At 31.3% G+C, this 19,535-nt stretch overlaps 2 protein-coding genes and 1 long non-coding RNA gene across 4 annotated transcripts; all 3 read left to right on the top strand.

Annotated features, from left to right (window-relative positions):
• The first annotated feature begins 1,371 nt into the window (after positions 1-1,371).
• Positions 1,372-4,294, top strand: LOC117691746 (uncharacterized). Its single transcript, XR_010709604.1, has 4 exons — positions 1,372-1,418; positions 1,786-1,920; positions 3,399-3,495; positions 3,935-4,294. It is a non-coding gene; the product is annotated as an uncharacterized lncRNA (long non-coding RNA).
• Positions 4,295-7,153: 2,859 nt separating this feature from the next.
• LOC117691748 (scavenger receptor class F member 1-like) lies at positions 7,154-12,855 on the top strand. Of its 2 annotated transcripts, none has more exons than XM_034478413.2 (5): positions 7,154-7,350; positions 7,991-8,034; positions 8,336-8,470; positions 9,813-9,903; positions 10,625-12,853. In XM_034478413.2, the coding sequence occupies exons 1-5, from the start codon at positions 7,271-7,273 to the stop codon at positions 10,797-10,799; spliced, it is 525 nt and encodes a 174-aa protein (XP_034334304.2). In that variant the 5' UTR covers positions 7,154-7,270; the 3' UTR covers positions 10,800-12,853. The 2 variants fall into 2 exon arrangements, 1 of the variants encoding a protein (XP_034334304.2); XR_010709812.1 differs by having other exon boundaries at positions 7,156-7,350; positions 10,668-12,855.
• A 609-nt stretch (positions 12,856-13,464) lies between these two features.
• Positions 13,465-17,006, top strand: LOC117691745 (uncharacterized). The gene is made up of 5 exons (XM_066071891.1): positions 13,465-13,996; positions 14,227-14,270; positions 14,639-14,773; positions 16,237-16,333; positions 16,764-17,006. Exons 1-5 carry the CDS (start codon positions 13,917-13,919, stop codon positions 16,957-16,959), a joined length of 552 nt encoding a protein of 183 aa, XP_065927963.1. The 5' UTR covers positions 13,465-13,916; the 3' UTR covers positions 16,960-17,006.
• Positions 17,007-19,535: the final 2,529 nt, after the last annotated feature.

The following is a 19,535-nucleotide window of genomic DNA, read 5'->3' as shown; positions in this document are numbered from 1 at the left end:
TTTGTGGGGTCGGTAAAGTCCATAGAAGGCGAGGCGGAGGCCGACCCCACAAATTTCTTTAAACAGTCAGTAACAAACCTAATAAGTGTTTTGTTTTGTCGAGGACCTAAAGTTTGATATGTAAACAAACGTTTGTGTAGAAAATCAGTTCAAATAACGTTACGTCCGCCATGTTGCGCTATAAATTTTGACGCTTGCCTTTTAAAGAAATTTGTAAGGCAGCCACGTGACGCGTTTTATCCAATGACGTCGCGACATTCTAGTCCGAGGCAAAACAAAAAGTATGAATAATGCAAAAATTAATATATAAAACAAGTAAAACAAACTTATACAATATGAAGCAAACAAAATTCACAATAGAAGATTCTGATTGTTGAAAATACCGGTAATTGAGATTGAAACTGAACAAGTAAAATCATTTTATTAAATTAAACAGTTCTGATACTTTTAAACATTCTCTCAGAAACAATTTTTGTATGTGTTTTCCTGTACACACTTAAGTCCCTCTCAAACACATAGTGATCATGTATTTCGGTTTGAAGAAATACTTATAATTGCATATATGTATAATGTTTATACAACTTGTAGGATATTAAAAGAATGCTCACAGTATACTTTAAATCGATCTGACACGAACACCACCGACTGAACATATATATACTGATCGGTCCAACACCTGTCAGACAACGAACAAATAATTGTTTAAACGGAAGGATAATCTTATTAACTTGTTAAACATTTTACAACCACAAAATTGCTCGGTTTTCAAAACGTAGAGTGTCTTTTCGTTATTGCTGTGATGATTTTCTTTTACCCTATTGGTTTTTAGAAGGCAAAGATTTCAAATATTTATTCTTATCGTTCTATTATCTTTGGCAAAACTTAACATGAGAGAGCGAGAGAGAGCGAGAGAGAGAGAAGAAGAAGAAGAAGAAGAGAGAGAGAGAGAGAGAGAGATTTGCTGTGGAATATCGATTTCAAATTTTATTATTTCAGTGTATTGTTGAATACTCTCCAGCTTTAGTGACACAATTTCGAGCATTGACTAGGAAATCTGAAAAATGCAACATTTATGGTTCTTCTGTTTTCCTCATCTTGGCCATATGACTAACTTTGATTAGAAATGCGGTGAAAACAGGTTAGTAAATATGAAGTTGATCAAATTTGATAATTCATTTTCCTCAGTTCTGCATCCTTGTTGTAAATGCAGTGTTTTTATATTTGTTAAATTGTTTTAAAATGACTTGATTTCTTATTGATTTTAAAACTTTTATAATATACAATGATAAATACAATTTTCTTCATATTTTATTTCTCATTGTTTTAAATACTGATTTACAAAGTAAAAAGTGTTTAATTAGGCCTACTCTTTAGTTGTTGTTCAGGGTTCTATTTTGATTCGTCTGGGGATTGTGTAGGTGAGTTTTGTCTTTAGATCAACTTATTTTTACCTGAGGTCTTTGGTTAATATTGACTTTTTAAATATCAAACTACGTTAATCATTTCAGTTGCTTTTTAGCTATCAATATTGAAAGTAGTCTGAAATAAATACAAAAAAAAATGTCACTAAAAGCAGATATTTATTTTGAAAATAACTTTGTTCATTGGAACGTCAATTTAAAGGTTATTCATTTTATTTCCATGTATGTTTATTTCTATATCAAATGTTTCCTGAATATAAAACTCCAACAAACGTACCAGAAATTTCTTCATCATAAACAGTAAAACAAGTTAATAAATATTTCTTTAGTTTAACTTTTTCATTATGAAAATTTATTGTTTTAGCTTGCCTACTGGGCTATTATGGAGTAAATTGTTCTTTTCCCTGTCCGAACGGTTACTATGGAGACGGATGTCGAAAAATTTGTGATTGCCCTCAAGAAATGTGCAATGCAACATTTGGCTGCAAAAGGTCGTTTGGTATGTTGTATTTTTATATATTTTTTTTTATCTTAGAAGAATTCTGTCAATATCAAAACTAGGATTTTTATTACATTTCATTCATTTGCATTGAAAAATATCTAATTGGAAGTATGACTTTATTTTATTTAATGTTTTATTCAGCAGAGTTAACAATTGTCCAGTCAAATATATAAACATACTTAATATAAAAGAAAAAGCCAACAACATGAATAATAACATTATTTATCACTATTTGTACAAACGTATGTATCGTTGAAGGCTGTATATTTTATTATCTTCCGTTAAACATGGTTGAAGTAAACATAAAATGCTTTCTTCTGGGTTTATGAGTATGATGGAACCAGGTTATTCGGTAGACTTTGTCAGCAATGATCGATACCTTCAAAACCCGTATAAACCACCAAAGAAAGCATTTTACTGTTCATGTATACATATCTCTCTTCAACTTTCCATATGAAGCGATTAAAGATTCATTTATGATCATTGATCATTATTGCCAATCAGTTAGTTACATAGAACCACCCCCCCCCCCCCAAAATAAAAACCATACATGAAGATACATTGTACTATAGCATTTTCATTATAAGTCCCATATCAGCCTGTACTCTTTTTCTAATTATATAAATCTCCTTCAGATGACGAGGAGATCTGTATGTAGATAAATGAAGTTATTTCCTATGTCGCTTATAACGCGAGATCTGATTGGTTAACAAGCCGGGTGTAAATTTCCGTACCACCAGCTGATGCCATGTATAATAAAATGCGACGTCACAATGCATTTCTTGTTTACAAGTGCACCTATAGATCTTTGCGTAAAAATTTTTTAACGTTCAATGAAGTAAATGAATAAATAATTTGTCAAAATCTCTATTTCTCACTATTCTATTGGCATGAATAAATGATTTTCAATACAAATTCAATTTCATTTTTTATTATTAATTGATTTTCAAGTTGCAAAGCACTGGTAAAACATTATAATTTTAAAAGTTGCACAACATAGGAAATAAATTTCTTATCCAAGTTCAATGAATGGTGTACGGGGGTTTACCCCAGGTGGTATTCCATACACCGTATGGAATACCACCCTGAGGCCTCAGGGTGTATGGAATACCACCCGGGGTAAACCACTGTACATCCGTGATTGGACCTGGAAAACTAATAATATTCAGATTTTGAATATAAAATATTTGTAGTTTTTCTTCAGTAGTGAATAGGTAATGACCAAAATATCAGTTTTATAATGTTAAAAAAAATGCATGTATAATGGGCAATCTATTAACCATTATGCTTTCGTAATTTTGGATGGATCTCAAAATTATCCATTCAATGTCTACCTCAAAAGATTTATCAACTGGCAGATATAAATTATAATTCTATTTAGCGTTTGCGAAATAAACGAGATGTTTCGCCGAAATTCTTATATCATAACATCTAATTTTTTTGTTCATTAAAATTGAATAGAAGATTTCTTTCAGATGAGAATTACCTAGACCTATGGCCAGTAACACTTCCAACGATTATCCTTGCCGTCCTTGGACTTCTCATTTTGTTCATCCTTTTCGGCACTCTCATGTACGTATTACCCATTTTATCACGTTTTCCCTTTTTAACAAGAAAGACAAAGTTCTAGCGCATAGATATAGCTCATCCAAAAATATAGACTCAACTTGAACATCATGACCTTCTTATAAGGGATGTAGATTTTGCTATGATTATAATGCATCACTTTATCGTCTAAACTTATTATAGAATGATGTATAATCTACATTGGTTAAAAAACATAAGAATCGAGTCAGAGGATGATAATGTACCTTTTGATATTAACAACCTCCTTATTGATTTCATACCATGTTTTTTATCAGATAAACAAATATTATTCTATATTTTCTTTTCATTTTTTGTTTAACAGAATTGGCATAGAGCTTCTAAATTGCATACCTTTACCATGTTATATCGCCGAGCTTTATTCTAAACCTATTTGTCTAATTTAAATATGTGTCTTTTTTAACAGAGTGTTAAAAATGAGACAAAATACACAACTGGAAAACTCGCAAGTAAAGTTAAAAACCAGTGACGTCACATCGCCTTACGAGAACGACTTACCAGTGGCAGACCTGTGTGGTCCGGTCGATTTTCCTCCATTTCAAGAAAACAAAAACTTCACCGACTCACAAGAAAAAATTACTATGTACGACACATGTGTTTGATACATGGATAAGATGTATAAAAAAAAACTTGGATATTTTAACAAATGATTTGAATGTACATGTAGTGGAATTATACAAACATTTTAGCGATTTTTGTATTCTTACCTTCAAGCGATGTCACCAAACATTTATAAGAGGAATAAATTCTAAGTAGATTTCTTTCATGCAGCATATCACGTGGTTATTTTGATTTAACTGTAAAATCTATGTAAATCTATAATAAATGTCGATGATGACTTTTGTACATGAAATTGATGACTATCGCAAAAGTCCTGTTCGACGTACTTAAAGGTAAATGAGGAAATGAGGAATTGTCTGTCAAACGCTTTTTGAATCTTTTGCCTACGGAACAGCTAATTATCATGTTACGATTCTATTTCATTCAAGAAAAAACACTACGGATACCAGATGCAACAAACATGTATATGTATAAAATATGAATTGTAAAGAGGGATAAGACGCAAAAGCTTTCAATAAGCTTATGCTATTCTTAAAGTCATAAACAAACTTCATAATAGTTGTTTTGAATGATAAATGCAAGATAATGCTACAAAAAAGTTTAGTGTTAGGTTTTCGATACACCCGATATTTGGCACGTTCCATTATCGTGCAAATAGAAAAAAAATGCTGCAAAGGTTTTTATTTGGCGTTTACGATATTTGACGGAAAATGATTTTGCAAAAAGTAAGCTTAAAATTAAATTGGTGTATTTCTAGATGCGACTTACTGGTAATACTTTATATATATACATGTCATTTGGCGATGTAGTTGAATTAGCGGAGTCTGCTTTCCACATAAAAAGCTAAAACACTACCCAGCCAAATGTAATACACTGACAGTAGGATCCTTACAATGACATGTTGACATGGGCTAGGTTATACAGATGGAAACTGCATAAAAATTAGCTGTATTAAATCACACACATACAACGCTTACAGGACACTAATCAATTAATTACGAATCTAAAAATGAATTTCTTAAAAGGTGATTTGGCAGTTTATTACTTCAGAGCAAGCGATCGGCCGCACGGCCAAAATTTTACCAGATATTTCCATACAAAACTGTAAATGATGCTGTAGCTGTTTCAATTATCGTCTCTTTCAATTGATAGTTTTAGTTTTAGTGCTAGGTTTTGTTTACTGTTACGGTATGATGAAAAAATGACAACAACAAACAGTGAACCATCTCAAAAATCCATAAAACGAAATACAAATTCAAATCAGAGTAACACGGACCTCCAAATAAATAGAGGTAGCATCAGGTGCCTAGGAGGAGTAAGCATCCTATGCTGACGGTCACACCCGCCGTGTGCTCTTTGTCGTAATCGGTGGAAAGAGATCGGAAAAGTCTGTAGACAATTAGGTGATTAATTATGGTCTAACAATTAGTATGCAAAAAGACGTCAGTCAGCATGCGACCCAGTGGAAGATTGGATTTGCTGACAAGGTCGTTGTATCGACCATAGAACGGAAACTGTTGATAGTCCTGTTTTATCAACTTGTTTGTCGGTAGCTTGCTTTGTCTTAGAAACTGTTCATACAAAGAGCATGCCCTTGGGTATCGAATCAACTGAGAGACAAAAACACCATATGCAAGTTTTTTAATATCCACATCTGATTCACACCACTTCTGGAGTATCTTGAAGTTTCTCCTTCACTACTGTAAGAATTTTAGCAAGGAGTAAAGAGAGAGGTTTGGTGGAACATTTACTGGAACCTGCTATATATCTCTGTTTGAAATGACTTTTGTGAAGCTTTGGAATCTAGTAAAAATAAGGTAAATCAAATTCATTTTGTGTATTGGGGATATTAAAGATATCCATTACAGATGTATGATTTTGAAGTATTTCCTGCTTGGAAAGGCTGCTATGGCTGTAAGTAGGATTACCATGTGTAGAATCAAAACCAAGTTCTTTGAAAATGCAATTAATAATTATGTGCCTTACAAACAAAGGCAATGTTGTTACTTGCCTTATCAGCAGGGACCAGTACATACTGATCGTGCAATCTGTCTAGTTCTTTTCTCTTTTCTGCTTTATTTAAAACAGAAGGATAGATGGTTTTCATGTGACCTCTCAGTCGTTTAATACGAGATTTTAATATACATCTGATGCCTTTAACCCACTCTAACAAGGTATCCAGTTCTTTATCAGATTTTGCCCATCGCTTGGCGTATTCTTCAACAGAATTCATGGTATGTATAAAATTACAACGCCATGTGAAGAATATAGGCTCCCTAAATTTTGGTCCTTTCATAAGTGATTTTAAGTTTTCGTTGTTAACTAAATTAACATCACCAGTAATGACGTGTCCGACAGGACTATAGTTGGAGGGCGAAGAAGAACATGAACACGTTGGAGGGTTATCTTTCAGATGTTCGATATTAAGGTCTTGTATATTTTGTTTGTAATTGAAGAGTTTGGAAGCAATGGTTTAAGAATGATTGTAGGAAATACAAGGGGTTGACTTTATCTTGAAATATGGCGGAATGCAGGTTTCAACTTTTTTGTGATCAACATATAAAAATGAAGAACACAATTGGGAAAATTACCAAAAATCAAAATTCTGCTGAATTGTGATTGAACAATATCAATAATAATCATTTAAAAATACTTAGGCCTATATATCTTTCTTTTGCTAATTTACAAATTTTTAATTGTCAATGAGTCCAAGACTAATTAATAGACCAATTAACAATTAAAAAATTGTTAATTAGTAAAAGACATATCTTTTAGCCAAATTGTCCTAGTTTCTGCGTTTTATGTTTTAGAATTTATTTCTAATGTACTTGCAACTAAGAAAATCTCAACCACATTATAAAATATTCTATTGCTAATGACTAAAAAGTAGGTCATTGACTTAGTTTATTAAGAAATTCTGAGTAAACTTCATCCTTAATCAACAAATTGAAAAAATGTTAATAATAAATTTTATTGGTAAAATCTAAAATTATACAACAATCGGAATATGAAACTACAAGTTACGGATGTACGTCTAATTTACTCTAAAGCAACGTTGCCGGATTATCAACCATAACTTCCCGATGAATAATGTTGTTAACTGTCATTGATATATAATTTTAAAGATAAGACTTTAAGCTCACAAAAACAACACAATACATAAAAATACACAAAGAGGATAATGAATAATTTGTTTTTTATATTTGCAGTATTCTTTCTTTACTTTAAAGGGACTATTGAAAAAAGATGTAGTGAAACGAGGTAAGAAACGAGTCTAATTCTAACAATTTGTATATTTGGTAACCAAAATGGAAGATTTTAAAATTTTTAGGAATTTTAGTCTACTGCAAGGATTAATCGATAAACCATCTAATCTTCACATGAACATTATTTTAAAATTTGATTGAAATTCAAGCTGAAAAATATTTATACTACTAACGACTTTTTAGAAACTTCATTAATGCATAAGTTTGTGAACATTATCAAAACGTACGCGCTTTCATTTCTTCTTCAGACGTTTCACAATACATTTAAAAAAATGTATTGTGAAACGTCTTGCGTTTTGCGATTAGTGTTGTACCGGACACTGTGACTTTTTATATTATTTGGATATATATATATATATATATATATATATATATATATATATATATATATATATATATATATATATATATATATATATATATATATATATATATATATATGTATTTGTAATAGATAACAAACTGACATTGTAATATTACAATTACACTCAAAATTGTGATTTTACCCTTTATTATATTCATGTGGATTTTCGCCACATAGAGACTCTCTTAATATCTTACTCGTCGCTTTTTGATCAATTTTAGTATGCATAGGTAATATGTAATTGTTCAAAAATAAACTTTGTATATTTCAGTTGTTGTGCTGGCTACATGTTTGATTCGTCCAGAAACTGCGTTGGTATGTTAATATATGTTTCTTGTGTGTGAGTGAAAAATATAGCTTTCTTTTGCAAACGTATTTAATTTGTTTAATTGATTTTATGTACAGTTGCAATTGAGAGAGAGAGAGAGAGAGAGAGAGAGAGAGAGAGAGAGAGAGAGAGAGAGAGAGAGAATCTTCCTAAGTCATTTGAACATTAAAACTTGCACTTTAACATACATTCCCGAACATACGTAAGCGTGCGAGTTTGTAAATGTATGAATCGTCTGTAGACCTTAGACATAAACAATAACTGATATGTAATAAATCTCTATTTTAGTCTGTCCGAGCGGACTACATGGGGTTCAGTGTTCCACTTCTTGTGTTAAAGGTTTCTATGGAGAACTCTGCACAAGTCGCTGCGAGTGCCCGGATGAGCTTTGCAATGCGACAGTTGGGTGCCTTCAAAGACAAGGTTTGGTTTCTTGGTTGCTCAATTCAACTTTTTCCCTATACCAAAACTGTTGAGAGTATAAAAACTCATTCTAGGTTGTTATAAAAAAAATGTTCATAATTGTTTGTTATTGTATAATTTTTGACAAATAATTTGAGAAAGAAATAGTGATAAAAAAAATCAAAATTTTGACGGATATCTTCCTCAGGTAAAAAAAAATATAATTTTGGAATTATCACGTTTAGTTTTTCTGAAATGTTATTTATAGCTGCAAACACTTTAATCAAGTGAATAAAATTTTAACACATAAAATCAGCTGGCATTAAAAAGGGAGGAAATGAGTCGCTATTTCTAGAGAAACAAATTTCAGTCAAAAGTCTTTGTTAAATTGTCATCTTTCTTTTTCTGGTTGTTTAGAAATAAAGTCCAGACAATCACCATTTTCTTACAATTTGTCAGAGTTTTTGTATTAAAAAAAATAATCTTAAAACGAAAAATAACTGATGGTCCCTGAAATAATGTGACCGACGTTTTATTAACATTCAAACATATCACCATGAAAGCCTTTAACACCCAGACACATTTTTTTTTGTTTAGGTTCAATGGGACGCAACTATTGTTACAAATAAATGATTTACCACGAAAAATTAGCAATACGCTTGTGTTCGACCTTTATCTGAAACATTTGCCTGGTGCATTGTACGCAGGTGGATATACACCTATTTACAGACTGCACGTGGTTAATACTTTTTAATTTAAATAGCTAATTTTTGCTAGACTTTGACAGATAAACTTCGTATGCATTAAAAAGTTTTATGTCCCAAGTCAATGATATGTAGTATTTCCTTACAAACGGGAAACGTTTCCGATTGTACAAATGTAGCATACATGTATAGATTCGTGCTATAAGAATAATTCAGTTATCAATACAATTCATCATAAAATCTGATCTTTGATCAAGATCATCTTGCGTAGGTTTAGAAATCTTTCAATATCTTTTTACCGTTTACCGTTTTAATAAGGGAGTGTTGGGATGTATGACATTTACTAAAGGGTATAGCTTTCATGCATTTAGTATAGAGGCATTTTCTCGAGAACCACTTAGCTCAAGTTGTTAACAAAAAAATATCTTTGCTCACGGTTTTGGTGGTTTATGAACAACTTTTCATTTTACTCATCGAATAGGTCGATTTGAACATCAGATTGTTCACAAAATTACTCTTGAGTCAATTGTTGTCTCTAATCTAAACTCATTATGCAAGCAATAAGTGTATTTTTAATGCAAATATACGAATGTATTTTGTTGTACATGATTGTGTGCATCAGTAAAAATGAATCTCTATCAACGACCTTTTTGTTTTAGATACGAGTCTCCCAAATACTAGCAGTCTTTCCACAGCCATTCCTATCACAATTGGCGTTCTAGGTTTATTCGGTGTAATCATCACGTTTTTGTACGTAAAGTATCTATCTATCTATCTATCTATCTATCTATCTATCTATCTATCTATCTATCTATCTATCTATCTATCTATCTATCTATCTATATATTCCTTTTTTTGTTTTTTAAAAAAAATCCATAAATAGAACGTCTATATGTTTTTATTATTTAAAAAAATCCATCAAAAGAACGTCTATACGTCGGTTTCCTTAGGACCTCACTTTATAAATAATCTTTACAAACACCCTGACTTGAAACTATATGTATTGATATGTAGAGAGATAAGTCTTTTAACAAAAATTACTGATTTTGATAATTCTTTACTAAAAGTTTAAGACCCAGCCGCACTTCTTAATCTGTTGTTCATGTATGAAAAGGTTGTTTTCAAAATATCTTAACAATAAGTTTATTAGAAATTATACGCATCTGCTGTTTGGCTCAACAAAAATCTTTCCGACGTTCCTAGAAAGTATATAGTTTTCATACTTGAGAGAAAAAAACTAACATATCTATAAAAGGACTCAACATCGTATCTTTATCATTTTTGAATTTATCAATGTCAAATAATGATTTTTAAATTTGATATAGTATTTATACAAGTACATATAAAGCAATAAGATTTCTGGGACCCAGAATAGCCAATATATTCATGTTTGGTAAACCTATCACAACAGGGTTATAGTCACGTGATTCTAGAAGCTAATCAAATAAGAGATGATTTTCATTTCAAATAGGCTCTTTAAAATGAAACAAATTATCAAGCGTCATGTTTCGCAGAGGACGTCAAAAGACAATGTTTATGATGATGTGCGCAACACCTCGAAAGGCAACAGACATACATGTACCATTGGCATTGACTTAAAGCCTATGGACAACTCGCCGCCACCTCTGTATCCAAGAGACTTTTAAGATTGTGCCATTGAATTCAATCATTCTACCAAAATGACATTTCTACTTTTATTATACGTGAAGCAATGTCGCAAAATGCATGAGCTTGTTGTATTTGTGTCATAAGTTCCACAGAGATGTATGAAAAACAGTTTCCATTTCACAATTTTTTTAATAGTTGTAACTAAAAAGTTTAACAAAGGTGTACACAAGTTAAGATAATGTTTTTCTTAAAATAGTTGATAATGATACATGTTCTCTTAGTAATAATGAAGTTCAAACTATTGAACATGTTTTCACATCCTGTTCCTTTGCTTTAAATTTATGGAGTAGCTTAAGGATGCATATATATCATGCTTCTTCAAAAGAATTGGCTTTAATGAATATAACATATTATTTGGAGAGACTCCTCCTTCTGATTCTAACTTAGTCATCCTATATACAAAACAATATATTTTTCAATGTTTGTACAACAAAAAAGTTCCAATTTTTGCAGGTCTACTATGTCATTTAAACCTTTAATATGAAATTGAAAAGTGTGAAGCTATCAAAAACTCTTCTTATGATAAACATAGATGATTTGAATGGAAAATTCTTTTTTCTTAATATTTAACTTCAAGAGCTTTATTCATTCCAATTTATGCAAAATTGTATAAACTTGAATGGTTTTCTATATCTATAAGATCATGAATTGTATGTTTGTGGGTGCAAATGTGTTATAAGATGAAAAACTGTAAATGAATAAATGGATAATGTTTTCTACAAGATGAAAGTCTTTTAGTTGCAAAAATAACAAATACTAAATACATTTATCGTTCGTATAATTTAAAGATAAAATTATAATAATCCATACAAAAACCGATGCTGTAGACTGTATTAATATCCTTTAGAAATAGAGCCCTATCTAAGAATATGGTAAAATAAATGTAATATTTATGATTTTTTCGTAGGTAAAAAAATGATATCTGAAAGTTTAATGTAGATATGATTGTTTATTTGATGACCATCGAACCTCCTTAAGTGCCTAACCTTAATACATGTACTTTGCGAACTTACAGCCCCGCAGTTGACGTGGTTTCCGCTAACTACTGTATAGTCTGTCCCAAGTAACTATTTCCTTCTTTTTTTGAAAAAAAATAATGGAAATACACAAACCTATCAAGAAGAATTAAAATCAATAGGTTAAAAAATAATCCGTGATACTTACACTCCTCTGTGTTTTCCCATTAAATTATGGGATTTTTAAATGCCTCTGAATGCAACAACCTAATTACTGCGTATGAACTTGCATGTAATTTACAGAAGTAGTTCCAAAACATTGATTTTTGTTATTTTTTAAAAAGTTCATTTAACACATGTGAAAACACCATGTTCGACAATTATTTAACAATGAAAAAGATTTTATTGTTATAAGCAAAATTTCAGGAGTTAATTTTCATGAATTTTATTTTCATACTCATATCAACGGTCTGTGTGATAACCAGTTTAAACCGATTTTAGAAAACAGGTGCTCTCGCTGTTACTAGTATACTCTCTCCGTGATCTACAATTTGTACCGATTTATTTCAATAAAATAACTGATTTCATCAAAAAGGGACGGTAAATATAAACATTATGCACTTCAAGCAAAATCCCCGCAGAAACCTGAAGCGGTAGAGGGGGCGTTTCAAAACAGAATGTCTTGACTATTTTGTTCTAGTGAATAAACGTAGTTTAGGCGCAAATTTATTTATAATTATCTAGATATTCAGCAAAATGCTGTGGATTCAGAAACTTGGGTCAAAGTGAAGTACATAGGTAAAAATATAATGTTAAATACCTTCTAATCCCTGCATGCTTAAAAGGTTTTGTTTACAGTATTATTACAAGAAAGTCATTCTTCCTTGGGTGTAAAATAAAGTATTTCTCAAAATGTTTGAGTATCAGTGTATTTTTGCAATAAGTTATTCATCCTTTGATGCAAATTAATGCTTTGATAAAATGTTGAGGAGAAATCCTACCTACAGCCAAATATTAAGTATTGATAATGCAAGAATTAATATACAAAACAAATAAAACAAACCCATACAATATGAAGCAAACGAAATTCACAGTAGAATATTCTGATTGTTGAAAATACCGGTAATTGAGATTGAAAATGAACAAGTAAAATCACTTCATTAAATTAAACAATTCTGATACTTTTAAACATTCTCTCAGAAACAATTTTTGTATGTTTTTTTTGTACACACTTAAGTCCCTCTCAAACACAAAGTGATCATGTATTTCGGCTTGAAGAAATACTTATAATTGCATATATACAACTTGTAGGATATGAAAAGAATGCGCACAGTATACTTTTAATCGATCTGACACTAACACCACCGACTGAACGTATATATACCGATCGGTCCAACACCTGTCAGACAACGAACAAATAATTTTTCACTAATTACTCAATAATTATCAACATTTTCGGGATTTTTTTTAATCATTATGAAAGGTTGAAAGGCCTCTAATTGTTCCTTGAACAATTCCTTGAACAATTAGTCTACTAGTTTTTTTTTTCTTCTCTTGTTTTCCAGGGAAAGCTTTTTTTTATTTCTAGAGATATTGAAAAAAAAATCTTTATGTTATTGAGCATAAAAAGTTATGGTACCAAATGACCCTTTGCTTGAAAACTCCCAGAACTTACAAAGTTATTGCCCTTGTGTACGAAAAGCTTGTTATCGCTACTCCTTTGAAACCATAAGAGATAGACACTTGAAACTTTTACCAATGTCTTCAGTACACTAAGAGGGTTCTTCAGTCTATTCAAATCCAAATAATCCTAACTTGTTAAACAATTCACTTTTTTCAACCACAAAATTGCTCGATTTTCAAAAGGTAGAGTGTCTTTTCGTTATTGCTATGATAATTTTCTTTTACGCTATTGTTTTTAGAAGGCAAAGGTGTCAAATATGTATTCTTATCGTTCTATTATCTTTGGCAAAACTTAACGAGAGAGAGAGAGAGAGAGAGAGAGAGAGAGAGAGAGAGAGAGAGAGAGATTTGCTGTGAGGGGCGATTTCAAATTTTATTATTTCCGTGTATTGTTGAATACTCTCCAACTTTAATGACACAATTTCGAGCATTGACTAGGAAATCTGAGAAGTAGGAATGCAACATTTATGGTTCTTCTTCTGTTTTCTTCATCTTGGCCATATGACTGATCTTGATCAGAAATGCGGTGAAAACAGGTTAGTAAATATGAAGTTGATCAAATTTGATTATTGATTTTCCTCAGTTCTGCATCCTTGTTGTAAATGCAGTGTTTTTATATTTGTTAAATTGTTTTAAAATGACTTGATTTCTTATTGATTTTAAAACTTTTATAATTTACAATGATAAATACAATGTTCTTCATATTTTATTTCTCATTGTTTAAAATACTGATTTATAAAGTAAAAAGTGTTTAATTACTCTTTAGTTGTTGTTCAGGGTTCTATTTTGATTCGTCTGGGGATTGTGTAGGTAAGTTTTGTTTTTAGATCAACTTATTTTTACTTGAGGTCTTTGGTTAATATTGACTTTTTAAATATCAAACTACGTTAATCATTTTAGTTGCTTTTTAGCTATCAATATTGAAAGTAGTCTGAAATAAATACCAAAAAAAAATGTCACCAAAAGGAGATATTTAATTTGAAAATAACTTTGTTCATTGGAACGTCCATTTTAAGGTTATTCATTTTATTTCCATGTATGTTTATTTCCATATCAAATGTTTCCTGAATATAAAACTCCAACAAACGTACCAGAAATTTCTTCATCATAAACAGTAAAATAAGTTCATAAATATTTCTTTAGTTTAACTTTTTCAGTATGAAAATTTATTGTTTTAGCTTGCCTACTGGGCTATTATGGAGTAAATTGTTCTTTTCCCTGTCCGAACGGTTACTATGGAGACGGATGTCGAAAAATTTGTGATTGCCCTCAAGAAATGTGCAATGCAACATTTGGCTGCAAAAGGTCGTTTGGTATGTTGTATTTTTATATTTTTTTTTATCTTAGAAGAATTCTGTCAATGTCAAAACTATTATTACATTTCATTCATTTGCATTGAAAAATATCTAATTGGAAGTATGACTTTATTTTATTTAATGTTTTATTCAGCAGAGTTAACAATTGTGCAGTCAAATATATAAACATACTTAATATAAAAGAAAAAGCCAACAACATGAATAATAGCATTATTTATCACTATTTGTACAAACGTATGTATCGTTGTAGGCTGTATATTTTATTATCTTCAGTTAAACATGGTTGAAGTAAACATAAAATGCTTTCTTCTGCGTTTATGAGTATGATGGAACCAAGGTTATTCGGTAGACTTTGTCAGCAATGATCGATACCTTCATAACCGGTATAAACCACCAAAGAAAGCATTTTACTGTTCATGTATACATATCTCTCTTCAACTTTCCATATGAAGCGATTAAAGATTCATTTATGATCATTGATCATTATTGCCAATCAGTTGGTTACATAGAACTCCCCCCCAAATAAAAACCATATATGAAGATACATTGTACTATAGCATCTTCATTATAAGTCCCATATCAGCCTGTACTCTTTTTCTGATTATATAAATCTCCTTCAGATGACGAAGAGATCTGTATGTAGATAAATGAAGTTATTTCCTATGTCGCTTATAACGCGAGATCTGATTGGTTAACAAGCCGGGTGTAAATTTCCGTACCACCAGCTGATGCCATGTATAATAAAATGCGACGTCACAATGCAATTCTTGTTTTCAAGTGCACCTATAGATCTTTGCGCAAAAAATTTTTAACGTTCAATGAAGAAAATGAATAAATAATTTGTCAAAATCTCTATTTCTCACTATTCTATTGGCATGAATAAATGATTTTCAATACAAATTCAATTTCATTTTTTATTATTAATTGATTTTCAAGTTGCAAAGCACTGGTAAAACATTATATTTTTAAAACTTGCACAACATAGGAAATAAATTTCTTATTCAAGTCCAATCAATGGTGTACGGGGGTTTACCCCAGGTGGTATTCCATACACCGTATGGAATACCACCCTGAGGCCTCAGGCTGTATGGAATACCACCCGGGGTAAACCACCGTACATCCGTGATTGGACCTGGAAAACTAATAATATTCAGATTTTGAATATAAAATATTTGTAGTTTTTCTTCAGTAGTGAATAGGTAATGACCAAAATATCAGTTTTTTTAATGTGAAAAAAATGCATGTATAATGGGCAATCTATTAACCATTATGCTTTCGTAAGTTTGGATCGATCTCAAAATTATCCATTCAATGTCTACCTCAAAAGATTTATCAACTGGCAGATATAAATTATAATTCTATTTAGCGTTTGCGAAATAAACGAGATGTTCCGCCGAAATTCTTATATCATAACATCTGATTTTTTTGTTCATTAAAATTGAATAGAAGATTTCTTTCAGATGAGAATTACCTAGACCTATGGCCAGTAACACTTCCAACGATTATCGTTACCGTCCTTGGGCTTCTCATTTTGTTCATTCTTTTCGGCACTCTCATGTACGTATTACCCATTTTATCACTTTTCCCCTTTTTTACAAGAAAGACAATGTTATAGCGCATAGATATAGCTGATGAAAAAAATAAACTCAACTTGAACATCATGACCTTTTTATAATGGATGTAGATTTTACTATGATTATAATGCATCACTTTATCGACTAAACTTATTATAGATGTATAATCTACATTGGTTAAAAAAACAAAACAATCAAGTCAGAGGATGATAATGTACCTTTTGATATCAACAAGCTACCTCATTATTGATATCATATCATGTTTTTCAGATAAAGAAATATCATTCTATATTGATTTTCTTGCTTAACATAACTGGCTTAGAGCTTTTAAATTGCACACCTTTACCATGTTATATCCCCGAGCTTTATTCTAAACTGATTTATCTAATTTAAATATGTGTCTTTTTTAACAGAGTGTTAAAAATGAGACAAAATACCCAACTGGAAAACTCGCAAGTAAAGTTAAAATCCAATGACGTCACATCGCCTTACAAGAACGACTTACCAGTGGCCGATCTATGTGGTCCGGTCGATTTTATTCCATTTCAAGAAAATAAAGACTTCACCGACTCACAAGAAATTTTTCCTATGTATGACACATGTGTTTAATAAAATAGGTGAAATGTACAAAAAACTGGGATAATTGTATGTAAAGGAATTATACAAACATTTTAATTAGTTTTGTATTCTTTACGTCAAGCGGTGTTACATGTATTAAACATCTATGAGAGGAATAACTTCTTAGTAGATTTTTATCATGAAACATATCACGTGCTTATTTTGATTTAACTGTAAAATTTAGTTCAATCTAAAATAAATGTCGATGATGACTTATGTACATGAAGTTGATGACTATCGCAAAGGTCCTGTTCGACGTCCCTTAAAGTAAATGAAGAATTGTCTGTGTCAAACGATTTCGTTACATAGACATAGTTACATTGTCAATCGTTTGCGTACGGAGCAGACCATTAACATGTTTCAGTTCTATTTTATTCAAGAGACAGCATTGAGCATTCCAGATGCAACGTACATGTATATGTACAAAATATAATTAATTGTAAAGAGGGATTAGAAGCACAAGCTTTCAATAAGCTTATGCTATTCTCAAAGTCATTAACAAACTTCATGATAGTTGTTTTGAATGATAAATGCAAGATAATGCTACAAAATCAGTTAAGTGTATAGTTTTTGGTACACCCAACATTTGCCACGTTGCGAGCTTGTAAAAATAGAATAAGAAATTGCTGTAAACATTTTATATTTTGCAATTACGTTATTTGACGAACATTGCTCTTGGAACAAGTTAGCGTGGATTAAATTTAGTGTATTTCTGGACGCCACCTATTATTTTATATACATGTATGGCTTTTTGTAATGTACTTGATTTGGCGGAAGCTGCTCTCTACCAAAACGTTAAAAAAAACAATAACCAGCCAAATGTAACCATTTACACTGTGACGTGTTGACGAGCAATATCAAATCACGTACATACAACGCCTACAGGACACTAATCAGTTAATCTCAAAATTTTTAAAAGGAATTTCCTTCGGTTTTAAAAATGACGATTGTCGATTGTAATACAGGAACTTTTTTTTATTAAGTACCTTTATTAGCCCACTGAGACGTGAATCTGAGAGTTTATTCGGCAGTTTATTACTTCAGAACGGACGATCGGCTGCAGGGCCAAAACTTTACCAAATATATTTTTATACAAAACTTTAAATGATGTTGTAGCTGTTTTTTCCATAGTTTGTTTCAATAGCAAGTTTTAGTTGTAGTGCTATTTTTTGCTTTGGATGTTTCTATTTTTTATGTAATTTCTTTGTCCTAACTAAGGGACTAGTTGTCCTGCAAATTTGACAAATATTTGATTTACTGTAACGGTATAATGTAAAAATGACAAACAATCAAAGTACTCAAAGTACTGAAAAGCGCTAAGCCAGCCTCAATGCTACTTTTTTCAAACCATTGTTAATATTTCAAAATCATAATTATACAGAAAGTAAAAGAAAAAACAGTTTCATGAAAATGCATCATATGTATGAGATCCTGACCATACCATTTCAATCAATTTGAAGAGAGGTGTTTGTAATGTATATTAACTGATTAGTCAGCCCACGGACTGACTAATTACATGTAAGTTGGGATGAAAATTCGATTGCAGTTTTGTACATTGGAATTCTGGGAATGAATTAGACAGTCCTCGTTTAAGAAATTCGAAGTTATGAAACTGACTGTCCCTGGGTGCCGGAGTCTGCATATATACATTTCTCGAATTTGAGAGGATATGTGGTGTAAAAATCAGAGAGCGATCTTTGCAATTTTAAAAGTCTATATAATTATAAATAACTAAAGTTGGTGTGAAGTCATACATTGTACCGCTGCACGCCTGTCCCCTACCCTACAGTTATAAATTTAGTAAAGCTTGCAAACTCAATGTACACCCGCAGAATATTATTGCTCTGGTCATTATATATATATCTTGTATTTTTATAGGTTGTATATTCAATTTTGATCTAAAATTAATATTCCGCTGGCTGACTTTATTTCCTTGTTTAAATGCTAACCTTGTTGATATATACAGTGTACGGCAAGTTTTGAATACACTTGCTCAGTGAGTGAAAACAAGACTAACCGTACCTTTTCACCAATTGAGACCGTAAAATATCACTAAATGTCATTTAATTTAAAATCGACAAATTGCACGAGCTAGAAAATCACGACATGAATCAAAAGATCAAAGTTACATAACAAATATTTTTTAAAAAATATCACGTTGCTAACTTTGTCGTCCTTTGAGGGTCTCAAAATTTTTCTATGTAACTTTTGATAAAGCAACAAGACAAGGGAATATCTCTGATCGCATGCTGTGACACTCCGAGATCCGCACCATAGCCATCATTTGTTTACATCCCACAGCGGTCACCCAACATGCATCTAATAATAGCACCATGGAATGTCTCATGGTATGTTTAGTTGTGTAATCGCCAATGCACCCTAGACTCCACTGATATTGTAAAAGTTTGCCATTTGTTCTGATCTCGATTAAGTAAACCCACAACTCTACGTTCTTTTACAAAACCTGGGATCTTGATAGAAACTTAAGGATACCATGATCTTGCTATTTTTAGAATTCGAGCGTCGCTCAGCATGATCACTAGGTGGCGCTTATAAAAAGATCACGA

The sequence above is a fragment of the Magallana gigas genome, chromosome 9, assembly GCF_963853765.1.
Source record: "Magallana gigas chromosome 9, xbMagGiga1.1, whole genome shotgun sequence".
Taxonomy (NCBI): domain Eukaryota; kingdom Metazoa; phylum Mollusca; class Bivalvia; order Ostreida; family Ostreidae; genus Magallana; species Magallana gigas.
This window is presented reverse-complemented; position numbering and strand designations above follow the sequence as displayed.

Bases quoted from the DNA above. Each gene is read 5' to 3' on its own strand.
- LOC117691748 (XM_034478413.2), top strand. From the start codon at position 7,271: ATGAATAATTTGTTTTTTATATTTGCAGTATTCTTTCTTTACTTTAAA. The intron at 8,035-8,335 runs GTATGTTAATAT...TCTCTATTTTAG, and splicing joins TTCGTCCAGAAACTGCGTTG to TCTGTCCGAGCGGACTACAT. The intron at 9,904-10,624 runs GTACGTAAAGTA...CATTTCAAATAG, and splicing joins GGTGTAATCATCACGTTTTT to GCTCTTTAAAATGAAACAAA.
- LOC117691745 (XM_066071891.1), top strand. From the start codon at position 13,917: ATGCAACATTTATGGTTCTTCTTCTGTTTTCTTCATCTTGGCCATATG. The intron at 14,271-14,638 runs GTAAGTTTTGTT...TTATTGTTTTAG, and splicing joins TTCGTCTGGGGATTGTGTAG to CTTGCCTACTGGGCTATTAT. The intron at 14,774-16,236 runs GTATGTTGTATT...GATTTCTTTCAG, and splicing joins TGGCTGCAAAAGGTCGTTTG to ATGAGAATTACCTAGACCTA.